Here is a 27,534-nt window from a genome sequence, read left to right as displayed (position 1 = left end):
CTAGGGCAACAGATGCATCCAGACACTACTCAGGAATTGCAAGATATTTTTGCCAGAGAAATGTGTAGATGTTTTACTTGGATGCAACTGGAAACGGAAAACTAAATGCATGCAACAGTACAACAGAGCATCTGAATATTCTTTGGGACTGTAAACATATCTATTGGAAAAATTCTGTTCAAAAGCTTTCCACAAAAATGGACTGCAGCATCAAGAACACCGTGTAGGATTTAATGTGGAGGACAAGTCAGCACTAATGGGAATGAGCGACATTATTACAGATTCTGGTAGCCAAAACCAACAAGCTTGCTTTCACTAGATCTCAAAGAATAATTTTTAATTTAAGTACTGGCATTATAGAAAGCCACAAAAAAAAAAAAAAAAAAAAAAAAAAAAAAAAAAGAGAAAGAGTCTCACAGGCCTGGAAGTGAGAACATATTTCATCTCCAACCAGAATATCAAGTCCATTCCAAAGCCAAGTTACTGGAAGTCTTCCGTCATTTCCAATCATTTTATTTCCCTCCTATCTTCAAAATGGGTGAGCAGATATCTTCCGTGTAACCTCCAAGCACAAAGCATACACAATATATACATTTACTAATTTCATAAATATAAAGCTCATTGATCTCTAAAGCACTATACTTAATGCACACCAGAAACAGAGGCAGTGCCTTGTTAATACAAATAGGATATATGATTTTATGTCTTGTGACAAATTGTACTAGATTTCTATTTAAACAAAAGGATTTGTTGATCATTCTGAGTGCAAGTGGTTCTTTAGAAAGAAAAGTGCCACTGGGATACTTGAAAATGTCCATTAAAAATCATAAGCTGGAAGCAGTCACCAAATAACCACAGCCACAGAAAAAAAGTTGTGAACAGTGCCCACCAAGCTTTGTTAGAATTGCAAATCACAAGCCATAGCCTGATTCCTGGTTTATTGTTTCTACAAACTTCAGAAAAAACAGAGCTGAAGGCATCAACAAGATACAGCAATATGCTCTGAGTCAAGCCCTTTCAATGGGACTTCTTAATTCAAAGACAGAAGGAGCACATTAGCAACAGCAAAACAAGTTCATTTTCAGCATATAAACATACATTTTAAACCAAGTAAGAAATGGAGAAGCCTTTTTGATTTACCCCACGCAGATATTTCCTTGCCTTATCATGATCTGGTGAATACTCCAACTGCAGCCGCATGCAGTCCGTGAATTTCTATTTCCACGAGTAACACAGTAGTTAAGAGATTTTCTCCAGACCAGCCCAGGTAACTTCTCTAGCTTACTACAAGAGCAGCTTATCCAAACAGTTTGCTCAAGTCCCAACCAAGAACACCACCTGAGATGTCTTTGTAGAAGCAAAAGCAATCAGGGGTCTTACACCAAAGCACATGCCTGCTGCAACCAAACCCCAGAACACAGCTGATGGGCGTTTGCCACCTAGCAACCTGCAGGCTGTGCTTACATTAGAGTGATGTGCTTCACATCCACTGAAAGCTGCCCGGCAGCAGGAAGCCTGGGTGGGCTTTCCTCTTGACTTTTAAAGCCAATTGCCTGCTGCACTTCCAAACTATTTATTGCTGCTGCAGGGAGAAATGAAATTTCCTTGTAACAGATCTTCTCCATAAGAACTAAGGCCTGCATGAGTATCACCGTCTGCTGAGAGCTGCAGAGTCATGTTAATTGCCTCGTTAACTGCACTGTTATTACTAGGGGGAGGTTGTCCCTTGGTTAGTGTTTTAAAGAATCGGGCCCAAAGCCTCCTACAGTAACTAAGAGTAAGGGAAGTCCATAAGAAAAAGCCCTGCTCAGACAGAGCAAAGAGCTATCTACACCAACATTTCTCTGAGTGGCTAATCAAGCGTGTTTGGGGGGAAAAGCATAGGAACAGGAGAAGCACCTCATAAAACTTCTTCCAGTACAGTAGCTTAGGAACCTCCTGAACTAGGAGAAATAGACCCTTCTCCTTGATTAAATCTTTAAGGTTAAAAAACAGTAAGTAGCAGACTTGGTTTCAATAATAACGATGCACAAAGCCTTGTACCCCCCGGATGCTGTGAACCTGACAGCTGTTTACAGCCATTCAGAAAGAGGAGGGAGCCTATTGCCAACACATGCTAGAAAAGCATGTGATAAATGCAGAGGAAAATTTAACATTTCAATCTAGATTATTAAGAGAAAACAGTACTTCATCCATCAAATTTACATCTGTCCTGTCCAGGTATTTATCGGCCTGATTCTGTGCTGTATAAGCAGAACAACAAATGCAGTGGCAGTAGCTCCAGGAGCTTTGCGATAAGCTTCCACTGTGTCTACATGCGCATTGATGGGCTTAGCACAGAAGAGGTTTTACTGCCATGTAATTCCAGCTAGTCCTAAACATCAATCAGGCATGACAAGTTAGTGCATAAGATCGGGTTGTTCTTGCTAATGCATGTTTCCATGAGTGTATGAACTTCACCGTTGCTGAAAGTGCAGAATGACTGGGATGGGGCTGCAGTGGGTGACAGTGCAGCCCACTGTCCTCCCTCCTACATGGTCCACCCTGTGATGTGTGCTTGGCTCCCTGCAATACTCAGGGAGTTCACTGCTTGTTTTTAGTAAGAATCATTTAGGAGCACTGTGTTATATCCTATTAGAAAACAAATCCATTGTATTTAACCATGAATATGCTAGGGAGTTAATTTAAAATTCCCTTACTGTACACAACATGTTATTTTTTCAATTAAACTGATTCAATATTGGAATACAGCATAACTATGTTTCCTTGAGTACTCTCATAGGCAGTTGAACATCTGGAGGTAAAAAAAGCAACAGTAGAAAAGAAGAGATGCCATACAGGTTCTTCCTATCAGACTGAAAAAAAATCCGTAGTCCCTACATGCTGCTTGAAAGTGGATATAAACTATCTCTGAGAAAGGAGATGTAGAACTTGAGACTATCAAGATAGAACAGGGGGATATGAAAAGTATAAATATATTCAGGGGAAATTCTAGGGTGCCATTGCTGCCATCTGCAAGATGTGTTTCTCTTCTGGGTTCCAACTTCTGTTGCTTTTAGTGTAAAGTGAATATTACGTTTTTGCTGCTACTTACACCGTATGCATCTCAAAGGTTTTCTTATTCTTAATTAAAATTAGATTAATTAAATTCTTCTTCAGAATTTTTAGTGTCTTCAACAACTTTCTGTTTCCAGGAAGAGGCCTACATGAGGACAGAAGTGGGAAAGCGTGTAGGGAATGTAGGAAAGCAGGGACAAAGAGAATAGAACAGGAGTTATCTGAATAAGCTCCATGTCCTGCCAGCTTAAAGGCAATGGAGTTATTCCTACCATCCACTATCACTTCCTGAAGCTGTAACTTACATTATTTTTTTACATGTTTTATGCATAAAGTAAAGCTGCCTCAAGCACTGTTGGCTTCTACGAGTTGGTCTTGCTCAGCACATCACAGAGGGTCTCGGTGACCTTGGCTGAATTGCAAGGGTGAAATTTTTACATTGATGAACTGTTTTGAAGGGAAATAAAAGTCATGAGTGAGCATTTTTGCACTGTCAAACACAATTCTGTCCTTTCTCATCTTTCTCTCTTAATGGGGGTGGTTAGTATAACCATACATGGGGCTGTTACTTCCAGCACACTTATCTATATGTAGGTGCCTGTATATAAATGTAAATAAACCTAGGGTCTGCTCTTACCTGAGTTGGCTTTTGGAGTGTTTTCAGAATCAACATAGCGTGTGAAATGCAGTTTACTTCTCTCTTAAAAGTTCCCTGCAGAATTGCTATAGTACAGCAGCCGGTGTACAGGTTTCACATACCTAATACATTTTGTCTGTTTCATTGTATCTCATGAACATTAATGAATTAAGTTTCAGCAAGGAACCGTGTGAAGACTATAATGATTAGTGTCATTTAAGGGACGATTTGTGTAAAAAGTGGCTAATGATGTAGCCAAATTCATTCCGTTGTCAGTAGCAAAGCAAAACATAAAACCTCTGAGCCCTAACTCGCAGGTGATCACTCAGATCACAAGCTCCTCAGTGCTGTTTCAGAAATACCACCTCTTGTTACCCATTTTCTGTAACATATTTAGGCATACGTACAATTAAATGAAGCACTTTCATGCTGATTTCAATCTTGATATTTCATTTCCAGGATTCAAACCAAGCAGTTACCTGTCTTTCCTGAACAGGTATTGGCATCAGTAGCTAAAGATGCATTAGCAGAAAATCATTAACTCAAGTAGCAGCAGAAACATACGAATGCTAGAAGAGAATACTGGTTTGCAATTGTTCTCATATATCCAGATGTTTTCTGTGCCTCATGCACTGTGACTAATCATGACAAAATCCTGAGAATGTCTGGCTAAATTCTGCTGCAAAGTAAAGTGGAACAGTTTGCACCTTTATATCAAAGCTAAACTCACTTTTGATTGAGGACTGACACTGTCCCTTTGTATCAATAACAGTTGGTAGCTTCCCACACCCTCTTCTTGTATATATGAGAGCACACTACCGAAATGGCTAAACCCCCCACATTTATAAAGACGGACAGTGTAAAACAAGCTTAGGTACCACCTCCTCACCACTACAAGAGCCTTCTGGAACTCAGAGAACCCAGGACAAAGAAGCAGATGACTGTTAAAGGAGGTGTACCTAGGAAGCAGTGCTACCTCATGGTCGGCTGCTCTATTGGCCAGTGTCCGCCGGGTGGATTGTTTGCACTGCTGCATCCTTGAAAGAAAGGTATTGGTTCAGCTAGCTGGGTAACTGCTCTCACTCTTCAAGTCTGGCAGCCTTGAAAGGCAGCTGGCCCACTGGGTATAAAAATACAGTGCTTGGTCCAATTCATTATTTTAATTTAAATATAGTTGGGAGACAAGTATTATCTTCCTGGATAGAGGCACAGTGGCTGCTGAAAGCAAATGGCTTAGATTCCTGAAAGTTCTTCTGCAGGTGGGGTACAGTTGCCATCCTTTGATTGCCAGGAAAGAAATGAGGGCTTTGGCTCCTCGAGTCAGGGCAATGCCCGCAGTATGTATGGATAATGGGAGGAAGATTTGCTGGAGCCCTATTTCACACCAGCTCTTCAGAACTTCTTACTTGGTTCACATGCACTTTTCAGCAGCGTTATCCTTAGTCCCCAAGATGAGAAGCATGTGGGAGTGTGGAGGAAATGTATAAGTTCATCCCAGCCCTCCGTTGGACAGAGCCCAAATTCCTTGGTGTAGGAGGGCTATGAGGTTCAGGACTGGAAGAAAGGGCTCTGGCAGACACAGCCAACTGGGAAGAGAGTGATCCACATGCAGAGTTCCTTCCAAAGATGAATCAGGGTGAAATGATTTTACATGTTTTTTCATTGTCCTTCCCACCTTGTAAACATTCCTAAAGCCTGTCTGTAAGCCCTGCATAAAGAAGTGCTAATATCCATATGTCAGTACTGGAAATGGTTTCTCCCACACCTAAAGAGCCAAGTTCATCCCGTACGTAATTCCACTCACTTTAACAGCTTTGCAGAAGGAAGGATACTGTCCCAGTAAGTCCACCCAAAAGCTGCAGATTCTGCTGAAAACAGCTGCCTGCCTTGTGAATAGAATGAATCACCACAGACCTCAGTTGCTCAGGCCTTTGCAATAGATTCCTCTTCACTTCTGTATGCAATTCTGTCTGCAAATCTCTAAATTATCTGGACACCAGCTGCTCGAAAGTCTTGAAAGCACCATTATAGGAGATAAGGACAGCAGACCAGACCTTGCTCTCAGCTTTTAAACTATGTCCATTGAATGTGTATCTGTGCTGTAGTTATGTTGTATTTATCCTACCACAAGGCATTTCTTGATTAGCTGCAGTATCTGGGAAGGATTTTAATTATTTCTGATATGATTCTTGATTTTCAGAAAGGAAGAGTAAGTATTCACCTTTCTTTGCTCAGTCAGTCACGAACTAGAAGTAGGATGTAGGTCAGGGAGAACCGATGCACCTAGAGGTATTAAATTGCTTCAGTGTCTGGTCAGTAAATCTTGATCCTACAGTCAGAAAAAGCTGAATGCCAGCTTTACAGTAAAAATGGACCAGCAGGGAGTTCCAGAGAAGCTAGGGGGAAGATTTTCATAGAATCATGTGGGAATGTTATTTAACAAATTTGCTTCTATTACAATGATTCTGTGACCCTGGTGGTGCCTTTCAGCCTTATGTTTCTATAAATACCTTGCTTAAGAACTAATTCCTCTTGACAACCTGACAGAGCTTCAGCTTACAATAGAGCACATCACCAGTTAGTTTATCTTATGGCTAACCTTAGCATTTGATTTTTGTTTTCTGTTATTGCATTATTCTGGACAGCAAGATACTGTTTTTAATACTACCTGTGGAGAATTTTTACTTAATGGGTAAATATGCTTTCAGCTCCTTCAAAAACAGATGCTCTAAATTAAAAGATCTGAAAGTAACATGCCTATTATTTAAGCAAACGGTGCATTCTAGGACCCTAAATTATAAATTTAATTATAAATCTGTACAAAGTCCAGTTAAAAGAATCTGGTCAAGACAGAAGTTCACCCTTAGGAGAAGTGTAACATCAGACATCGCAATTAGCCTTAACTAAAAAAATAGCAGAGGAAAAGTCTTTAGAATGAATGAAGATTAGTTATTTTAATCACACTGGAGCTTTTTTAAATTTACTTCTATGAGGGAATAAAACAGGAGACAATATAGTTGTATGAAAATGAGTTTCCATGAGCTGTGCTGGGGAAGAGATAAAAAAGGTAAACCTGACACACTTTTGGATATGGAAATGTATACACAAAACTACTGCTATTTCCTGGGGGGGGGGGGGGGGGGGGGCGCAGGCAGGGAAGAAGTTGAAGTGAAAATACCTATTACTAATTTCCCTGCACTCAGATAGGGCATAAGGAAAAGTCATTTTTATAACTAGCCTCTCTAATACTACTTAAGAAGTAACACCCTTCCCTCTTGCATGGTTCTCTCTGTGGTGTGAGATTAGAGCTTCTTCAAGATGTTCTTTGTTCTTCCCATTTTACCTAATGCAACAAGGCAAGGGGTTGTCAGGATTTTACCAGGCAACAGTAGGACTATTTTTTTACCCTAAATCTGCAAATGCCTTCTCTGCATGCTGTCACACAAATCCCTTAGCAAAAATTTAATTTCATTTCACTTCACTTTAGCTGTCTAAAAGGTATCTTAAGCACCTGAAATCCTAAGCCAAAAGTCACCTCTCCTAATTTAGGCATCTAAATTCATTCTGTAATGAATGTGCTCCCACCTATCATATCTTACCTACCATACATTTGTCTCAGAGTCCTCCTCCTCAGCATATTTAATCTAATTCTAAGACAAATGAGTTAAATGAGTGGACTATGGAGTAAAAGAAGTTGACCAGTACAGGCCAGATGTCCAGCTTCCAGACAACTAAAACTAAAAAAGATGAATCCCATGCTTCATTCACTTTTCTTCTGTGTAAGACTTCACACACAATTATCTATACGAGGCATTTTAGATCCTAAATTGAAAGATCTTTTTCATCCCAGAATCTATAGGTTACAGCAGAAGATACAGCACTTTGTCTGCACGTTTTGGCAAAGATTCCTTGAAGTCTGCTTCAGTTATTTATTCTAAACGAGGACTAGATTTGCTCTAGACTTGCTCTATAGCCAGTGAAGAAAGGTAAGCACCTTCAGAGGAGTGCATCTCTGGGCGTGTTGCCTTTCTCCATTGACAATAGAGGAAGCCTCAAGCTGCTACAGTTCCATCTTGGGTACTTCAATTAAATGATGGGTTGAATCCATGTGTATCAGCTGCAATACTGGGGCTTGTAATAAATTTGAAATCCACTTTGAAATCTGGCAAGTATAATATAAATCATATGTCAAATTACATATAGTGCCAGTGATGTGTTTGTGTGGTGGTATACATACACATGTATGCATGCTTATACTACAACAAAGAAAAACAGCTTGGTAACATAGTCTGCGAAATAACAAAGCCAGTATTCAGAAAGATGTGGAAAACCTTTACATGCAGATCTTGGGATAAATTATTTTTAAGAAGCGAGATTTATCCAGTTCTACAAAGTGGGATAATATTTGCAAAGTCAAATGCACTATTCCATTTGTTCTGGTTGAGTATGATTATATGGTGAGACCATTTTGACCTGGTAGAATTAACAATAATAAAAAAAGCCTAGTGGTAATAAGTGAAACTTTACTACTGACCTCTGTAAAGACTTAATGCCAAGACTCATATTGTCAGTGACATCCAGGATCAACAATGCTTGCAAGCAGTGGACTCAAAATGAAATTGTCTGGTTTTGGCAACAAAATATTCTGCATTTAGCAAAGGCATATGTTTCAAACTCAAATGACTTCACTTCAAATTAAAGAAAAAAAATGTTTTGAAGTGTAGTCATTTGATAATCATTTGCTTTAAAATAAGCAACATATTTCTATCTAATGGGATCCACATCTTTAACAAGTGAACCAACATTGTGACAAACAAAAAAACAACCTGCTCTTAAATATAATCCCAAAATAAATTACATCTAGCTCTTTTGCTGTTGTTGTTGTTGTGCTCTGTTTCCCTTTTTTGGCCGCCTGTAGAACTCCCACAATTTTTTCATTGCTACAATGACAAATGCTATGAGAAAAGACCTGGTCCACTGCCAGAAATCTACTCTAGACTTCAGTATGTGTTTCTACTTTCAAGAGTCAATTGTTTTCCTTCTCTCCCAGGGGCCACTAGCTACCTTATTACCAGAAAGAATGACCCCTTGACAGCGCAATTGAGATCCAGAAACTCAACAAAATTGTAACCCCTCCAGTGGCATCAGAATTCTAATCAACAGCAGAGGGTCTGGAAGACAAATGTACTTGTATATAAGGCCACCATATTAGAAAGTGGCTTCTCTACTTGCAAAGAAACCTATTTCTATTTGGTTTCTTTTGATATTTTTATTACCTTCTTTCTTGTAACCTTTTCATTCCTAGTGTTCTTAAGGCAGAAGGGGTTTCACAGCACGGGAATTATCTGCGCTCAGTTTACACAGTTTGCTGCCTATTCTTTCTCTTGCAATCTATTTGCCTAAGGAACCCTTATCTCTAAGGAGCCCCCTAGTCATTACAGATTTTTTCTCTTATTCAGCTTAACTCACTAGCAGAACAATTGTTCCATCAGCATCTTTATTGCCATGTAAGAAACACAGATACAAAATCTCCAGCCTGGAAACTGCAGAGAAAAATGTACTCTGTGTATTAAGGTGCACTTCACAGAGAATACACTTACACTTGCAAAGCAATGCACTGTAATAGTGTCATATGATAATATTTCTCAATTATACTTATCACTAAAAGTATTCAACTTATTTGCTAGATTCTTTTGCATACCCAATATCTGAGAAACTAATGTTGTTTCATATAAATACATTCAGATACATACATACAAAGATGTTTTGGAGCACAAGACCCTAGTCTAGTTGTTACATCTGTACATATGGAGCCCTGCCCCAGAGTCTTGAGGTTACCAAAATCTGTGCCTCTAAATTGCCTAAATGTTTCTTTGAAAATGTTAGCAAACTTTAAGAAAATCTCAGCATGAGTTAGAAAGTGTCTTTTTCTTGTGATTTTCTTACCAGGATTACCTGACGTGCATTAGAAGGATTTTTTTTTTTTTTAAGAACATCCAACCAAGTGGTAGAAAACAAGGTATCCATGAACCAAAACATTGCTCCCACAGATTCTGCCATCTGGCTACCATTATGCAGAAACTGGGAAATACTTCAGATGATTGTTTCTCAAGATACAGAAGGATAAAAATATCTTTAAAACAGTAAAAAGCAGCCAGCATGGCAGAACACAAGCACACAGAATCCCACTGCCTTTAACAGAGATTTGGGTGAAGGCAAGAACTTGCAGAGACAGGAGTCTTCAAACAGCACTGTGGCCTGAGGCACAAAAAAAAACCAGCTACAGTGTTCTGCTGAGCACACACCAGGAAGAAGGACATGAGAAGGTCAAGAAGCATGAGGTCAAATTTTTGTTACCTTTCTCAGACAAAAGCCATCTCATTGAACGAACAACAAAATAAAAGGTATTGGACGCCTACATGACCCCTGGAAGGAGCAGCAGACAGACAGCCTCATGCCTTTAAAACAGAAGCAGCACAAATAGCAATAATGTGGGGGTTTGTGCACTGTCCTACCAACAAGATGTCACAGTGATGCAGATAAAGCACCAAGTGCTCACCCAACTTTCCCTGCTGAGGCACAACAGTTCTGCTACAGACAGGCAAGAGGGAGGAGGCTGTGGGAAGGGTTCTTCTGCCCTGGAAGCCAGGCTGCAATCTCTGGCAGGGGCAGCTGAAGTAGTTTTGATTTTGGGGTCACTGCCTTACTGTAAGCTCTGCGGAACTGAGCTCCCCCCTTGTCAACAGTCATACTATGGGGAGAGCTGCTTTGCGTGTGTGTTCTGCCCCTGCAATTCTAATAGCAGAATCGAGGCCATAATTAATAATCAAAAGAGCAAAATTGACAAGTGAACCTTCTGGAGCTTGTATCTGAAACTGTACGGCCTCTTACTGTCTTACATGTTTGGTCACATCTTTCTAATTTCTATTCAAAAGCCCAGAAGCAAGTTATACAGATTGCTTACATGTGTAAGTACCATACATTAAAAATAACATGCTGAAATAATGCTGTCAAAGTACAAGACCTACCTGACTGATGGAATATTCTTCTAAAAAGAGCAGCTCCGAGCTTCCCTTAAACAAACTGAAGGAAAATCTAAAGATAATAATGAACAAGAAAGTAGCTTCTTCTGCCAGACCCATCAAGTTAAATGGCTCTTTGCATTGTTCAAAGTGTGTACACTATTGTGTTCTGTGGCAGAGGGTAAAGAGAGGGAACTTTCAGTGACGTTTTGATGAGACAACAAATAAAAATAATATTTTGACAGCTCATCCTATTAAAGAAGGGGGGGGGGGGGAAGCATTTCTCCAGCTCAAACAGAAATCCCCTTAACATGAAGAATATTGAGGTTGTATGTGAAGTGTAGAGCCTTCCAGTAATACTTAAAGGAAATGTGCCATTTGCAACAGAACATGCGGCATGACTAAAGACCCTAAGTGCTTGGCATCATTTGAGCTTAGTTTTAAATACCTATGATAGACATTTTTGGAATATGTTTCCTGAAAGTAGTGTCAAGGATTTACTTCAGCATTAGCTTGAGCATGCTGATAGGTTGAACTGGCACTCATATACCCAGTAAATACAGAAAGGATTAATTTCTGTGTACGTACAAAGTTGGGGGGGTTATTTTTTATGCCAGTATGGGAATTTATTTGCCCTTGTGATGAAACGTTTACCTCACTCTGCCTCATCAATATTAACCTCACAGATCAACAGATCTTCATATCGACAGAATAGAGAAGTCAATATCTCCCTATTATTATTTAATAAGTATTTCATTGTCTGTAACTGAGTGAGAACAAACATCTGTGCAGTAGAATGGCATGCACTTTAATTTTGCAAGGTTACTGTCTTGCATATGTTTGACAAAAGAAAGCTAACCCACAGTAAAAATCCCCAGTAATATCAGCATGTAAAATGACAACATGTTGAAGGACATTTAAATTGAACAAAACAGGGTGTTTTTTTAGTCCCAGTTTTGATATACAAATGTTGGATGTGTTTTACTGTGGCTTCTGACTATGATTGATAGGAGATGCATCAATTTCAAGGTTTGTGAATTTAAGTAAATTGTTGTCAGTGGTATCGCTTCTTCTTTTTTGTATTTTTTTTTCAAATTATCTCCTTACAGAGAATAGTGTAATACAAATTGAGACAGGATATACATAAAGCATCAATTTAGCTTGAATATCCACTTACAATAGTAAAAAGAAAATAGTTGCGATAAGAATGTGAGTACATCAGAGTTGTTCAGAAAACTCCAGAGTATTTAAAAAATAGCTTATGGTTTTTCTTCTAAATAATCTTTGCTGTTTCTGTTTGGAAAATACTTTGCTTGCCTTTCCATTCAAAGGAAAAATATAATATTTATTTTAAAAAAACCACAGTGGTAGTAGATCTTAGAGACTTTTTTTTATCTTTGTCCTCAGAATATAATTCCATTAAATTATACATTAGCAAAAAAACCCACAACCCAAACCTGTATCAACTCTTTGCAACCTGTGGGGAGTTTATTAACCCTTCATTGCTTAGTGGTAATGCTTTATTTGACTGAAAAGCCTGAAGAGTTTTCTGTTAAACCAACAGCGATGAACCATCATACAGCAAAGTGTGTTAAGGTTCCAATACATTCAGGAATTAGCTGTGTCTGATTTTAAACTAGCTCTCCCTAGACTGCTTCTTATCTGATGATGTCTGATTTAGGATCTGGTGAAACGCACGGATAGTTTTTACTGGGTTTTCCATCACATGGTCATGACTTGTTTCCATGTATGTGTGTTGTGTCTATGTATCTACATGCCTGTCTATATGCATAAAGCAATGTATAGGCTATTTGTGTGTGGTTTTGGTTTTAACATCAGATTCTATAAATGAATAAAGATACTATCTTCATTTTACTGTTCTCTAAAAGGGGCAACATGGAATGGATTCTGTAAATCTGACTATACATGTTGCTGATTAAAAGCTGATGGTAACAGTTAATATACAAGAGGACAGACTAGTTTTTCTTCAAACATTTTTTCGAGGGAAAAAATGAAAATTAGACAGAAAAGAGCATTTCCAGATGTGACTGTATAAAGCTTGACTTGGAACACTTTTGTTATCTCCTTAATAATGCATAGAAGAATGCTCATGTGAAATGTTATGTTAAAACTCAGTTCTAGTAGATATTTGCGCTTATGAATTGATTCCTTATCCATATTTTATGGAGAAATAGCTCGGCTCTGGATTACAGTGCATTATTTTCCAAACTCCTTATTAGGCTCTGTGTATCTCTCTACTGTGCCTCCAGGCTTAAATTAAAAACAAAACTAAGTAAAATTTAAAGAGACAACATTCAGAAACTTATTTTTTTACAAAGCTTCTGAAAATTCCTAATTATTTTTGCCCCTAATAGGCCGGCCTTTGAAATAATTTGATGGCTCAGTTTGTAAATCCGCTTGGAAAGATCTGGCATCCCATAACCATTAAGGGAAGTATATATCACAAAAATGATTTTGCATATAAATAATGGTATACAGAATTTGGCTTAAATTGTCTGCTTTCATTTGGTATTTTTTTTCCCCTCTAAGATAATTTGGAGGGAGGCAGGAAGATCAAATTGAACACAATTTGGAAATGAAACTTGGATAATTGAGCTAAGTGGGTTGAACTTGCCAGTCACCTGTGACCTCCTCCTAGTTACACATCATTTCAAATAGCTAAAATGAGAGGGCCCGCGTGGAGTTGCGCAACATACATAGGGCAAGTAGAGGTTCAGTTTGGGACCACGTTACCCCTCGCAATGTGCTTGCTTGGGTTTTAGCTGAGATGGAGGGACCCGAGCACCGTGCACCACGGCCTTGAGAAGGTTCTTGGCCACCGGGTGTGCCCAGGGAGCTGGGCAGAGGAGCACAGCACGGCAGTGAGGGCAGGCTGCCGTGCAGGATGGTGCGGGAGTGGAATAACACCTGAGCTGTTCCCAAGTGACAAACTGAAGCTTTGCAAGTAAACTGGGGCTTACCCCGGTAAAGTCTCCCTCGCAGACGGCTACAACTTGAAAGTTTGCGGTCGTCCCTGTGTGTGAACCCAATGTTTTCCTGTTCATTCTGAAGCGATTATTCAAAACACCTTGGCAGCTGAACCCTCCATGCTTTCAGGATAATTATTTCTAATCGTGATTGGCAATAATAGTAATTGCCATATTCAGCCAGCACCCAGCTGTAACGATTTTTCTTTATTATTATTATTTGGGTTAACAATCGCCACTGACAACAATGTCTCCCGACCCTCCTCTCCCCCCCTCCCCGATATGCAGGGAAATGAGGAACAGTGCTCTGCGGCAGCCGTCGGTGGGCTGCCCCCCTCCCGTGGACCCGGGGCTGGGAAGGGAGCGGCTGCCCGGCCGGGGGGTGTGAGGGGACCGGGGTGAGCCGGGCTGCGGCAGCACCCACCCGCCCCCCGCCCCCGGCGGAGAAGGGGCTGTAGCGGAGCCGGGGCTGAAGCGGCGGCTGTAACAAGCCTCTTAATAAACCTCCGGGTCGATGATGCATCGCTCGCCAGTGAATCTTCGCCGGTTTATTTATTTTAACTAAATCGCCCAAATGGATCGCAGCTCCGTGTTGACTCTGGCGGGAGGCGAGGCGGGGAGCCGGGGCCCGGGGGGGGTGACAGGTCGCCCAGGGGTTGCGGCTTGCAGCCACTCTCTGCGACTGCACGCCGCCTACTCCGGGAAAGGTGTCCCCCCCCCGGTGATCGCCTTCCTCCTCCTCCTCCTCCCGCTGCCCTGCCCTGACGGCTGCAGGCGCCCTTGTGAGGAAGAGCCGAGCGCAGCCCCCGGCCGCAGCGGGGCACCCCCCGGCCCGGCTGCCCGGCCCCGCCGCTTGCGATGCGGGAAAGGCTGCGGGGGGGCGGGCGAGGGAAGGAAAGGAGAAGGTCGAGTGTTTCAGACCGAGGGGAAAGGCTGCCCGCTCGCCGATTCCTGAAGTCGACGGTCACTAGAAAGGGACGAGGGTCAGTGCTTTCCCTGCCGGCACCGGGGGGGCGAGCACCCCGCGCTGCGGGGCGGGACCCCGCGGACCCCAGCCCTGTGCAAAGGGGCAGCAGAGCAGCGGCCGGGCGCCCTCACAGCCCGCGGGTAACGCTGACGGCAAAGCCAGCCCCCGCCTCACCCTGACCGCCCCACTCAGCGGCGTCCCTCGTCTCTATTCACGTTCACGCCGGGGCAGAAGTTTGGCCGGCGGCGGTGCGGGGGGCGCGGGGTGCCGGCCCGGGCCCACGGACGTGCGGGTCTCTCCCGCTGGGAGCCGTGCCCGCCGGCCGAGCGCCGGAGGCCTCCGGGCGCCGCGCAGGTACGCGGCAGACTGCCCCCCGGTGAGAGCAGCCCCCGGTTTAAAACCACGGGCAGAAGGTGGCGACCAGCTTCAGCGCGGGCGGTGCCGTGACCTTCCCCAGCGGGCGCCCTGCCTGCTCTTTGTCACCCCTCCAAGCACCCCCGGCCCTGCCCGGTGCCGGCGGACAGCAGCCCACTCCCCCGGGCCGCTGCCGGGGGGCGCCGGGCCCCGGTACCGGGCAGGGGCGGGCAGCCCGCAGCCACGCACCGCTGCCCACCGCCCCCTCCGGGGATGCTGCTCCCTGACGTCAGGTGTTTGCTCAGTCTTTTGTTCAGTTAAAAATAGTTTCAGGCAGCACCTTACCTGCCCCGGATGGCGGCTGCCCCTGGGCTGCGGCGGGGCAGCGTTTGCTGCCGAAATCCATCTCGTCCTTCTCCCCCGGAACCCTGGTCTCCGCACCTGAATTAATGATAGCAGCACGCGGGGAACCGGCTCGCGGTCTTCTAAACCCGGGATCTTGCCGCCTGAAACGCATGAAAAGGGAAAGTTTCTTTGTAACCTAGCTGTAAGAGCTATGTTATCAAAGCTAGCTGTTTCTCACTGCGACCCATTGAAGTATATGTACTGTCAAATATTGTCATTACTCTAGTAGTCTTTATTTTCTGTTTCCCGCCCCCGCCCCCCCCGCCTCGTGAGTCTCATTCATGGCCGTTGCTGCGTTGTACTTGCAACTGCGTATTCACCTAGTAAATAATTGCTTTATAGCAGATTATTTGCAGCAGTTCTTCTTCTCCCGATTCTGTGGAGTTATTAAAAAGTAATGGGTGACAAGACAATCAAGGAATATTTCCCAATTAAAGAGGAAAAATGGAACTGTCACTATCTTCCACTGTTTGTGGGCCAGTTCCCGCGCTCAGATTACACACACTTGTACATCGCACACACCTACGTACATAGCACATCTCTCCGGTGCCTATGCATACACGTACACGCGCACCCTTATGCCACAGTAGGTTCCCTATTTCTTACGGAGATTAAAGAATAACTTGAAATCGAAGACAAATGAATTGAGAGGAAAAGGTATCAGTTTCTTCCACGTCAATTTCTCCCCACATTGGAATGAAATCCCAAGGCTTTGGCTAGGTGGGCGATTAACCACCCGGCGCCTGGTGTCCTATAACCATCATCCCGCTGTACAGTTTATGGGGCTGAAGTTTTTCAGCAACTCGGTAACCTTATTTTATTGTTGCGTGTGTGTGTGATACATAATCTCCCACACGTGCAGATCTATCGGATCTATATAGCATGCGTATAATTTTATAGTTTATCTTAGCCGAACTGCTCCTGGGTGACAAATCTCTCCGTTGCAGAGAGCACCGTCCTCATTCCAGTGCTATTTCGTTCTGGGAGCGCGCGTGGTAATTCTTTACAACGAAATTGCTTCCCCTCTGCTTCCTATATTTTAATTTAGTAAAGGACTGATTAGCTGTGGCTTTAAAAGGGCCAGGTCTGCGCTGGCTCGCAGCGTCACCTCTCACCTCTCCACAGCCCTGGGCCGGGGTCACTGCGGGGCCGCGGCGGGGAAGCGGGCAGAGCGGCTCCGGCTCCCGCTCCCGCCGCGCCTACCTGCGCGCCCCGCGCAGCCCCTGCGCAGCGCCCCGCGCCGCTGCCCAGCCTGCCTCCGGGAGCAAAGCCCCCGTCCCCCCCGCCACAGGGGGGAGAGCAGCCCGCCCGCCCCTGCCTCCGCCACACCGCTGCTGAAATGAATCATCGCGCAAAAACCAGGAAGACGCAGCTCTGCTAGGCGAAAATAATTGTTTGGTTTATTTTAATTTGCATCACCCTGGTTTAATGGCACCCTTTCTTTTGGCTTCGGGGGAGGAGAGGGGGGGAGGAGGGCCGGCCGGGGCGCATCGTGCTGTTTAAAGGCTTCGTGTAAACTTCTACGTTTTGAAAGAATAACTTAAAAACCCTGTGTTTAATTGTATTCAGACGTGTACCCAGCTCACATTGATTTGTGGATTCACTGAAGGTGTAAAGATCCGTTGATAACATTGTAGGTCCAATGTCCCTAAAGCAGCAGATTCTCCCTTCTCTGCAGAATCCTGGAAGTAGTTTAACAAGGCGGGGGTGGGGTAGGGTGCGTGTAGGGTAGTATTTTATTTTTCAGCTGTAAAAATGCATTTCGAAGAGGGATGATATTCTAACAAGAGAGGCTACAATAAAAATCACAGGTCGCTTCTGAAAAGGTTTCACTCCGAGCAAATGTTTGCAGCGTGCAGGATCCTCAAAATTCCACTATAGACTTTATTCTGGCGATTATTGGAAAACACGCAATGCATACAAAAATACGAGCAAGAAAGTGTCAAAATGAATTTATTTTCAGATATGAACAGTGAAAGGTGCAAGTACGTTTTTAATAGTTTTGATCTTTATCAAACGATCGCTGTAGATAAAGGCAAATACAGAATATTCAAGAAAATACAATTAATTTGAAGAGGTTACCTTTCCTTGGGTGTACCCGTGCATTTACAGAACCGGTGCGGAGCCATCGCTTTGTTTATTTTTCTAATGTCTACCCAAATTCCAGCAATCCGCAGAGCAGTAACAGCTTTTTCCATGTGTTTATCATCGAGGTTGCAACAGGATTCGCCTCAATTGTTCTGCCTTTCTTGTGTTTTCCTTTCTTCCCTTTTCTGCATTTCCCAGATACATTCGCTTTGGTTGCAAAAATAAACAGCGGAGTTTTTAACAGCAATTTGAGATGATAATGGTTACTGATCCCATTCTTTCCATCATAATCTTCAAGTGGTTTAAGATTAATGATAGGAGGTGTTTTAGCAAGGACTGTGGGTTCTCTTCTCCAAAGACCGTCGCTATGATAATTTACTTAAGATGTTGACAAGACTGTCAGTAAGGCTTATTTTTTATTAAGCTGCGCTGTAGCAACTGTAGTAAGCATTTGTTGTTGTTATTTAAGCACGCTGTATTTTTGAATGCCTTCCTATAAATATTGTTATTTGGTCTCTGCCTGATGGATTTGCGATTGCCTTTGTTTCAAGAAAGGTATCTTCTGGTATTCTGAGAAATTTTCTCTTCCACCCTCCCCCATTCCCTTACACGCACATTTTTTAAAAGAAAATAAATTTGAGCAACTACTGTCTCGGTCCAGCAAGCTAGATCTTCTGCAAAGCGTTGCTTTGGCTGAAATCTGTCTAGGCACAGCCCCGAACCGAGGGGACGAGGCGCAGGTTTCAGCGTCAGTTTTGTGTGAATTTTATTTTGTTATTTTTTAATGGGAAAAATAGCCCTTTAAACCACAAGTATGTGCCTGCAGCACCCCGGTGTACAAAGAGGCTGGGGCGCCTCTTGGAGCGTGGGCGATTTACGACCGCACCGGCGGCTCCCGAGCACAGCCGCGCCGCCCTGCGCGCCCCCGGCACCCCGCGCTGCCCCGGCGGCAGCCGCTCCGCCCGCCGGCCCGGCCCCGCAGCGCCGCTCCCCCCGCAGCGCTGCCCCCGGGGCCGGGGTCCCCGCACCCCGCGCGGCTCCTGGCCGCTTCCCCGTCCCCTCCCCGGGGCCGTCGGTGAGCAGAGCCCCGCGGCGGGCGGCGCCTGCCCGGGGCGCTCAGGGGGCGGGGGGGCGGGCGCGGAGCTGCCTCTGCTCTCTCTGAGGGGACAAGTCCGGGGGGAAGCCGCAGCGGACCGGTTGCTTTTGCGCTTCTGTCGTGTTTTCAATAAACACGAAACCGTGGGTTTACCTATAAATTACCGGGGTCATGTGACAGACACCCACTTGGCAGCCCTTTATTGCCCGTTTCGCTACCCCAGTCGCTTTGCTCCGCGCCTGCGGCCGGCCGCGGGGTGGGCGTGCGGTACACCGGGCAGCGGGGGCGCGGGGAGCCACGTCTGGGTGGTGCCCCCCACCCCCCGGGGGCGGGCAGGGCGCGCTGCCCGTGCGGGGCAGGCGGGGGGCCGGCGGGGCCGCCCCCAGCTCCGCGCTGCCAAGCCAGACGCGAAGTAAACGGCGGAGGCTGCAAAAGCGCGTTTCTACCGCTGACGGGCCGCCCCTCGCTGCGCTGCTGGCCGCCCCGGGCTCCTACAGCAAGGGAAGGGACAGTTCCGTAAACACTTTACGTGACGGTCCCCTCAGGCCAAAAGGGAGGCGCGGGGGCAGGGGCCACGCTTCCTCATAACACGCGCTGTCTGCGCGAGCGCGGCCCTGTGCCTGCGCGCCCCGCGTGGTTGATCCCCGCGGCGCGCAAGGGAAGCGCGCAGCGCGGGCGGAGGGCTCCTGTGCGGCGGCGCCGGCCGCGGCCAGCAGGGGGCGCTCCGACGTTGCGCCTGGGAGCCCGCGCCGCGCTCCCGCCCACGGACACGCGTTTGCACACACACACGCACACACATCCACACGCGAGGACACACGCACACACCCGCGCGTGTACACGGACACACGGACACGCGCAGCATCGCGCCTCTTCGCCCCGCTGCGCGCGTTACCGGGCGCGGGACGCTCCGTGCGCGCACCGCGCTGCACGCGTGTCCCCGTGCCCCCCCGTACGTGTGCGTGTGTGTACTATACATTATGCAACTTATTAAATACAACCATGAATTGTCAACATTTTTTTCGCGTGTTAGTTCCGCTGATCCGGGCAGGATTTATTTTCAGATCTTGGGTCCCGGAGCTATAACGCGTGATTTCTTTGCCTTAAATAAAATTGGTCAAATGTTGACAACCTTTAAGCCAATCTAACACTCAAGATTACTGATGGGAAACTAATGAGAAAATATCAGATCGTCCGGCCTGGGGGCTCCTAATTAAATCTTAGCTGATTGAAAAATAAAAGCGGGTTCGGGGGCGTGGGGGAGGAGGGAAGAAGCTCCGGGCTGAACTTTAGCTCTCATTTTACGTGATATTTCCCCAGCCCACCCCTCCCTCTGCTCTTCCCCCCCTCCCTCTTTAAAAAGCCTAATGTTATTTCGCTGGTTATTTCGAGACATCCGAACGCGACTATCATTCCTTGCCCGGTAAATATTAAGGCCTTTAAGCAACGTGATTTAACTAATTAGAAAATTTACATCATTAAGTCTCAGGGAGAGAAAAAAGGAGAAACAAATCTGTCAGTCATTTTAAAAGAGACAGGCCCTATTGAAGTGTGAAGAAATCGGCTCTAATTCAAAAAGGCAATCGGGCAGAAAAAGCCCTCAACATTACCCTGCTAGTTATTAATCAGAAGGGGTTTCCCCCTCTCTCCTTCCCTGTAATGGCAAGAGCTGAAGCACATCGTTAGTTTCTCCCAAAGCTACCGCACAGTTTCCATTCAGGTTTTTTGCCACTCGTCCATGTCCCATATTAATAGCGAGAATTTGTCCATTCAAGGCTCATAGATTTGAAAACGTTTCCGAATTGGGGAGCCGCAGCCGTAGGAAAAGAACAAAAAAAAAAAAGAAACAAACCAAACCCCAACCACAGAACCCAAGGCTGCCCGGACCCCTCACCTCCGCCCCCACCGAACACAAGGACTGCGCTGCCCCGTGCCCGCCCCCATTAAAGTGGGGTCCTAAAGTAAACCTGCTCGGCGAGAACTAGCTGATGGCTTTGTTTTTCTCCCTCGTCCTGCATTGCTAAACACAGGCACAAGCCCGAGAGTGGAAAGCCCCCTCGCCCCCCCCCCCGCCCCCCCCCCCCCCCCAAGGACTAACTGTGTTTAGTGCCACGCACCAGATTCAAGTAGAACAATATAAAACTTGAGTGAAAGACCAGCGAGCTGGCATTACTGATGTCGAGTCCCTGACGAAGCGGTGCGGGACGCGGGTGGCCAGCGCGGCGAGCGGGAGGAGGAGCTGGTGGCCCCGGGTCTGGGGGCGCAGCTGGGGGGGCTGCGCCGGGGGCCGGGGGGGGGCGGTGCGGGCAGGAGACGAAGTCGCCTGGTCCAAACCGCGGTGTGACACCTCTGGCGCGCTCTCGCTGCCTCTCCTGCAAACGCACTTTCTAATCCTCCCCTTCCAACTGCTCACAGTGGACTATGGTATAAATAATAAGTACGCCCTACTCTGCGTTTTCTCTCGCCTAATATCGGGGAACCTGACAGTCGCTTTAATCAAAGGAGTTTGCGCTGGTTCTTCGCCGAGCTGATTTAAAGAATTTTAAACACGCTTCGGACAAACCCGGGCGATAGGGGCCTATTTCCCTGATCTCACGGCCCGGGGACGAACTCTCCTGCGGCTCGAGGAATTAACCCCGTGTAAATGGGTTCAGGATCAGCCTGCTGATGGGGATTTTACTTGGCAGTAGCCTGCAAAGACAAAATATTCGGGGGCGGGGGGGGAAGCGGTGGAAGGCCTCTGCCGGCCCCATTTAGGCTTCCATTTACGTGCCACCGTTAACTTGTAGTCATCTTTGTAAGTAGATGTTTACAGAAATGTAAAGTCCTCACCAGGACCGGTAAAGGACACACTCCTTCACCAGCGCTACGCCTGCTTAAAGGCGGCAGCTCCTCCGCGCAGCCCCGCACGACGTGTGACGGGCGGAGGGCGACGCGGCCCGCCACGCAGAGCCTTCCTGAGGCGGGGGGGCGTTGCGGAGAGGGACTTTGTCGACACACGTGCTCCTAAATTGAAACATTTCTCCATTCCTCCATAAAAGCAGCTGAGCAGCCGCCCCCGCGCCCTGCAGACACCCGGGAAGCCAGGATCGCCCGCCACAGGGAGAGGCGCCGGGACGAGGCGGAGAGGAGAGGGGAGAGCAGGGCAGGGCAGGAGGGACAGCCTTGGCTCCCCCGTCCCCTTCGCATCAGTTTGTCTAGCAGTTGTTCAAAATGATTGAGTTTTCTGAAGAAGGCCCTTTAGAGAGAGAACAAAACCAGCAACAACCTCTTCCCCCAAAAACAACATGAATATCAACCTGTCCACTGGCAGGGCTTCGGAGCTTAGAGGCATTACAGTAAAATTTACGGCGTCCTTAACAACTCCCAAGTAAAAGCATTAAAATTCCCTTTAATTGAGAAAACATTGATTTTTAACTCTGGAAAGAACGAACCCGTAATTTAATTGCAAACTTTCACCGGCAGAGCAGCATCTCAGGGAGGCCACATTCCATCTTTAATAGAGCCACTTTATGAAGTGATAAAAACAAAGAAAACCTGACAAACAGAGAGACAGTTGCAATAGCGAAAGAAAAGTTACTTGCCTTCCCTTTCCCTCTCTCGCAGCTCCAAACTATCGCACTCTTCCCTCCCCCTTCACCCCCTACCCCCCGGTAACAAAACACAAGTGTAAAAGCAAAGGATTTTGCAGCCGGGGGAGAAGCACTAGTTCATATTTTAAATAACGATTTGCCTTTACCAGGCAAGGAGCGATGCCAAGAGGTTTAAGGGAACATTTTCACAAAATGGTAGCCTCTTTTAAAAAGGAAACTAATCGGATAAAATTTCCTTACTTTCCCTTGTTCGTTAAAAAAAACCAAAACAAACAAAAAAAAAACCCCAAACAACAAACAACCATTGCTAAAGGGAAAGGAAAGAGAAATCCCACCCTCGCTTTCTATCTTATTTCTGTATCGGTTTTTGGTATTATAGGAGAGTAAAGAAGTTTTTGTTTGGTGGTTTTTCATTGATCAGTCACTCTGAGCTAATGTAATTATCCTCATCAATAGAAGGCTGCAGAGAGAATCATTATGTGGGTGACATTGATAAATGATCACCCAAGAGCTGCCTTTTCTCTTGGGCACCCCCACATATGACCCTCCCACATACACAAGGTAGCCATAGAAACACCTTGAGATCCTCAAACACTGCTGCAAATGGGAAAATACAGAGAAAGCGAGAGAAATCCAACTTCACACACTTTCTGTCCCTGCTGCAGCTCCTTCCCATAGCACGGAGCCACCGAGCCGGGCTCCGCTCCGCCGCCCTGCCCCGCGGGCGCGCAGCCTCCGCCTCGCTGCCTCGCACAGCACCGCATTCAGTACTGGGAGCAGAGGAGGGGGCGGGGGGGGCTGTTATGGGGCTTGCTTCTTTTTTTTCCCTCTGTTTTTTCTTTTTTTTCCCTTTCTTTCTTTCTCGGGAAGAGTTAAGCAATGAGGTTGCACGCACCGTATGGACGCGCTGCTCTTTCTCTAGGCGCAGTGTGGAACCCCCTAACTTGAAAGCCGCTCTTGGAGATGCGCACCTACAATATCCACCCCCTCCACGGTAACGCGGCTCTTGGAAAACGGTTAAACCCGAATTATTAGCGGCGATATTTTAGTCACAGGACCGTACAATAAGATTCTGTATTTCTTACTGAGGCAAAGATTAATGTTTTTTCCCGGCCGCAGACCCCCTTTTTATGTAAGCAGATTCTAAAATATTGAGAGCAGTAATTGATTCATAATGATCCATAAATCGATGCGAGGAAGGGGGCGACTGTGTTTATTTATTTTATTCCTAAAGCTGCAACTAAAGTAGCTTTGACACCGTGTGGGGATGAAGGGGAGGAGTTGTTTAGCTGTGCGGGGTCATCCATCATCACTGTCGCAGCGACTCTGCCCAGAGGAGCAACCTCCCTTCTGTCTGTCTCTTTCTCACCACCAAAACTATTAATATTAAAACCTGCCTGCAAACCTTTTCCGCACCCGCCTCCGACCTCGCACCGTCTCCGCAGCGGCAGGGTGCGGGGCTTCCCCAGCCCGGCAGGGCTCCCTCTCCCGCACCGCAGCCGGTGCTGTTTCCCCAAAGGTGCTGTCAGAGGGGTTGGACGCCGGCCCATCTCCCCTCCGCCGAACCGGGGACCGGCACGTCTCCCCTCCGCCGAACCGCGGACGCTGCGGGGGCTGGCAGGGCGCAGCCCTCCGCCCAGCGGGGCCCCCCTCCTGCCCCTCCGCGCAGCGCCGGGAGAGGGTCTGGGCATTCCCGAGCCCGCCGCGCCCCGGGGGGCGGTGGGGCTGGCGGCTGCGGGTCGGCCCCGCCAAGCGCCGCCGGGAGACCCTCGCTCCCCTCGGGAAGCGCCGGGAGCCACCGGAGCGATGAGCGGGACCCGGCCGCGGCACCGGCCGGGAGAGCGGGTCCAGCCGGTGCCCCGCCGCACCCCTTCCCCTGCCCGGCCCCGGCCCCCCCCGGCCCCCAGCCCTCGCAAACCTGGTTTGGGGCAACTTCCTCTCCCTCGCTCCCTCTGCGGCTACGAGTGAAAGGGGGGAGGGGGGGCTGGCTCCCCCCGGCATCTTCTCTTCGGCCCCGCGGTGCCCGCTCGCCGCGGCGGGCAGGGCCGGGGCGGCCGCGCTGGCGGAGGTGCGCGGCGCTTCCCTCCTCTCTTCGCCTTACAGGCAGCAAAATCTGGAAGAAAAATCCCTCGTTTGTGGTGGCTACAACTCCCAGCCCAGACCCGCTCGGAGAAATGGAAATTTGGGATTATAAACATGTGTGTGTGTAAACAAAAGGTGTTTCTTCCGTTACCCTTCGTTTCCCACAGCATAAGCAATTTTTATTCAGACTAGAGTATTTTCTTTAACACTATACCGCTGTCAAAACATTATTCCCGTTTTGGTTGCTTTTGACAGCTGAGCAGTTCTTAAAAATACCAAAATCGGAACCTTCCATTCTAAACAGTAAATCTCAGATGGAGAAATCTCTGCACGTTATTGTACCTTGGATTTCAGCAACACATCTCACGGAGATCACGGCCCAAAATGGGGGGGGGGGGGGGGGGGGTGGTGGAGACAGAGAAAGAAAATAAAAGACAACACAGCAGTGCAAATATTTAGTACATTATAAAAAACAATAATCTACTAAAGATAAATTATTCCCTGTGTTTCTACCAGTGCAAGGATGCTTTCTGACATTTCTCCTCAAACTGTAAAGAAAAGATCTGCAAGGAAATGAATTACTGATTATTATTATTAATAATAATAATAATAATCCTTTTAAAAGTGCTAACACAATCCCGCCTTCATATTTTCCGTATCCACGATAATCAAAGAATTTGGAAATGGGAACCCAGGGTGTGCTCTTCTTACACGACTGAAGGCTCCATGTGATTTTAACCAGGACAGAGAGCATCAAAGCCCAGCGGGGAATTATCATCTAAATTTCATACGAATACCTTAGAAAGACGCCCACAAAGCAGGACCCGATGGCTAAATAAAACCGCACACACATTCTCTAGCATCCTCCCTTCTGTTGCCAGCAGCGTGGGTCCATTTACTTTGCTCAGAAATTAAACATTAACTACAAGGCTGAGCCTCTTTCCACATTCCAAAGGTAAAAGTTGTCAGTCAAAGTTTTTAATAACACCCCAGCCAGTTGGAATGACGAGGAGTAGGAAGGAGGAGAAGGGTTACAAATTTACAGATGTTGAAATCGGCAAGGTTTTGTTTCCTAGAAAGTTAAGGGAATTACAAGCCCTTTCCCACCCATTTCCTCCCAGAAATAAAGCTTTCCCCTTGCTCTGTGGGCCCCATCCTGCTCTCACTTGATTTAGCAGTGCCACTGAGGGCAGTGAAAGGCAGCTGCTTCCAACAGTGCCGATATCTTCCTAGTTCAAACTCTCCTTTAGTTGCTCAAAAATGCCACAAGCTTCTTTTTTTTTTAAGTAAAACTGAACCCTTACCCGTGATTCTGCACCAGCTATTTATATATTTATATACAAAATGTCAAATTAACAAGCAACCTTGTTAGCTGATGGTCTTTTTTTTTCCCTTTCTTTTCTTCTGAAAACAACTGAAGACAAGAAAAGCAGTACAACCATTTAGAAAAGATAAATTATGCAATCCTCATGCAGGTAAAACTCTCATTAAACTCAGAACTACTTTACTCCTCCTAAAACTTCTGAACCTACTCCAGCGCTGCAGCTGTTCTTCACCTCTGAGCTAAATAGCTGGAGTTAAGCTCTGTGGTGGTGATGGATGCACACACACAAACACTTCAGCGCAGGAGGGCTTACTGGTCTTGTATCTGGGCCTTCACAACTCAAACTCAGCTTCTATGGTATTAGCAGATAGTACAGGTATTAGACACAGCTCTGAAATGCAAGCTGGTGAAAGAATATTTCAAATTTTGTTTAATCTGGCATAAATATAATATTGATAATCAGCAGAAATATACAACCTCAGATGTTCTTTCATTCAATTATTCTATTAATGCTGATGACAAGCTTGTTTCTGATTTTTCCAACCTTTCTTCTCAATGCTGATAAGAAACGTATTTGAGACATCTCCTGATAACTTCAGTCTCTCCTAAGCATGATTAAAAACACAAAAGCCTAACAAAAAATCAAAAATGAAATATTTATTACCGCATTTTGTGACTTAACACCTTTTTTTTCTTTTTAAAACATAACGTCACAGTCCTCATACAAGTATTTTAATGTAAATTTTGACAAAGCTTAAAGGTAACAGCATTTTCTTCTAGTGAGGAACACGTGCTGAGAAAGGAAGAATTCATGGACATACAATACCAATTCCACAGCAGATCTGATACTAGCAAAAACATTCTTTTTTTTTCAATTGAGGTAAACACATAGAATATCTAACATGAAACAATTAATAGACCGAACTCTGTACGAAGTTTGTTACAGTATTCTCTTGCTTTTTTTTTCCCAAGCTTTGAGTTCATGATAAGTCCTAGGTTTGGTGCAAAGACCGTTAGTAACTTCTTTCATTGAGGAAAGCTGCCCAACTTTTAGTTTTGTTTTGTCCAAAGCCAAGGCTCAGAACTACTGGAAGAAGCTCCTGCTCTGTCTGTTCTGTCTGTTAAATCTTCACCTGCAAGCTCTTTGAAGAAGAGTCCAAAAAAAAAAAATAGATTGGGGAGGAATGGGGAGAGACTTAATGAAGCACAAACTATAAAGATCTGTTTGAAACTAAAGGACACATTTTATGAAGGAACAAAACAAGGGAATGGCAAGGCCTTCTTGGAACAGTCTTCTGAGTGATGAGAGACCCAGCAAGACTTTTCATCTTCATCTCCAGGGTAGTTCTTTTCTCACTGGCCAAAACAGGTCTTTCATGGATAGTGACTTCACTGCTGAACCAAAACAGTCATTCTTTTGGGAACAACACACATAGTGTGGAAAACAAGGATTTTTTTTCTTCTAAAACTATTTGAGGCAACGTAACGGAGTGATCAACAGAAATGTACAAGTTAACTTAGTTCCTATGTTTATACTACAGTAGTTATAACTCTTGGAGTCTTTTTTTTTTCCAGAGGATCTGTACATGGACATATTCATTTCAGTGAGCCCATGATTTCACATTTGTGTTCTTGTTTCGTTGGTCCTCTGTTGTTGATGAAAAATGACAAAAAGTAAAAAATAATCACAGCTGTCTGGAATTTCGTATTAAGTGTCAACATCTGGTCAAAGTTCAAAAGTCTTAAAATAGTTTTTGTTTTTGTTTTGTTTTTTGTTGTTGTTGTTGTTTTTGTTTTTCCCTTGAGTTCCCTTATACTATTGGGCATGAATGTCCATAACCTGTCCACCAACACTGGGGTCTACAGAATTTAACATTGTGGGGCTCTGTGCTGACATGGTCATTCCAGGGTGGGTAGGGGGTCCT

General features: G+C 45.6%; 2 protein-coding genes across 7 annotated transcripts in view; both read right to left on the bottom strand.

The window, feature by feature from the left end:
* LOC114017262 (translation initiation factor IF-2-like) overlaps positions 1-24,299 on the bottom strand; it is a 46,876-nt gene extending 22,577 nt beyond the window's left edge. Inside the window, exons 1-3 of one of the 2 annotated variants that reach the window (XM_055716917.1) lie at positions 24,122-24,299; positions 15,370-15,530; positions 13,979-14,670 (exon numbers count right to left, since the gene is read on the bottom strand). In XM_055716917.1, coding sequence (XP_055572892.1) covers positions 14,261-14,670; positions 15,370-15,530; positions 24,122-24,204 — 654 coding nt within the window. In that variant the 5' untranslated portion in view covers positions 24,205-24,299 and the 3' untranslated portion in view covers positions 13,979-14,260. Of the gene's footprint in view, positions 1-13,978; positions 14,671-15,369; positions 15,531-24,121 lie in introns of those variants that run through there. The other variant, XM_055716918.1, reaches the window with a different exon arrangement.
* A 1,952-nt stretch (positions 24,300-26,251) lies between these two features.
* MEIS2 (Meis homeobox 2) overlaps positions 26,252-27,534 on the bottom strand; it is a 175,136-nt gene continuing 173,853 nt past the window's right edge. For all 5 annotated transcript variants that reach the window (XM_055716904.1, XM_055716905.1, XM_055716903.1 and 2 more), the window contains one exon: positions 26,252-27,534. This exon is cut by the window's right edge and continues 178 nt beyond it. In XM_055716904.1, the coding sequence (XP_055572879.1) occupies positions 27,426-27,534 (109 nt within the window). In that variant the 3' untranslated portion in view covers positions 26,252-27,425.

Source organism: Falco cherrug, chromosome 7 (genome assembly GCF_023634085.1).
Source record: "Falco cherrug isolate bFalChe1 chromosome 7, bFalChe1.pri, whole genome shotgun sequence".
Taxonomy (NCBI): Eukaryota; Metazoa; Chordata; class Aves; order Falconiformes; family Falconidae; genus Falco; species Falco cherrug.
The sequence above is the reverse complement of the archived record's forward strand: the minus strand, read 5'-3'. Positions and strand labels throughout refer to the sequence as shown.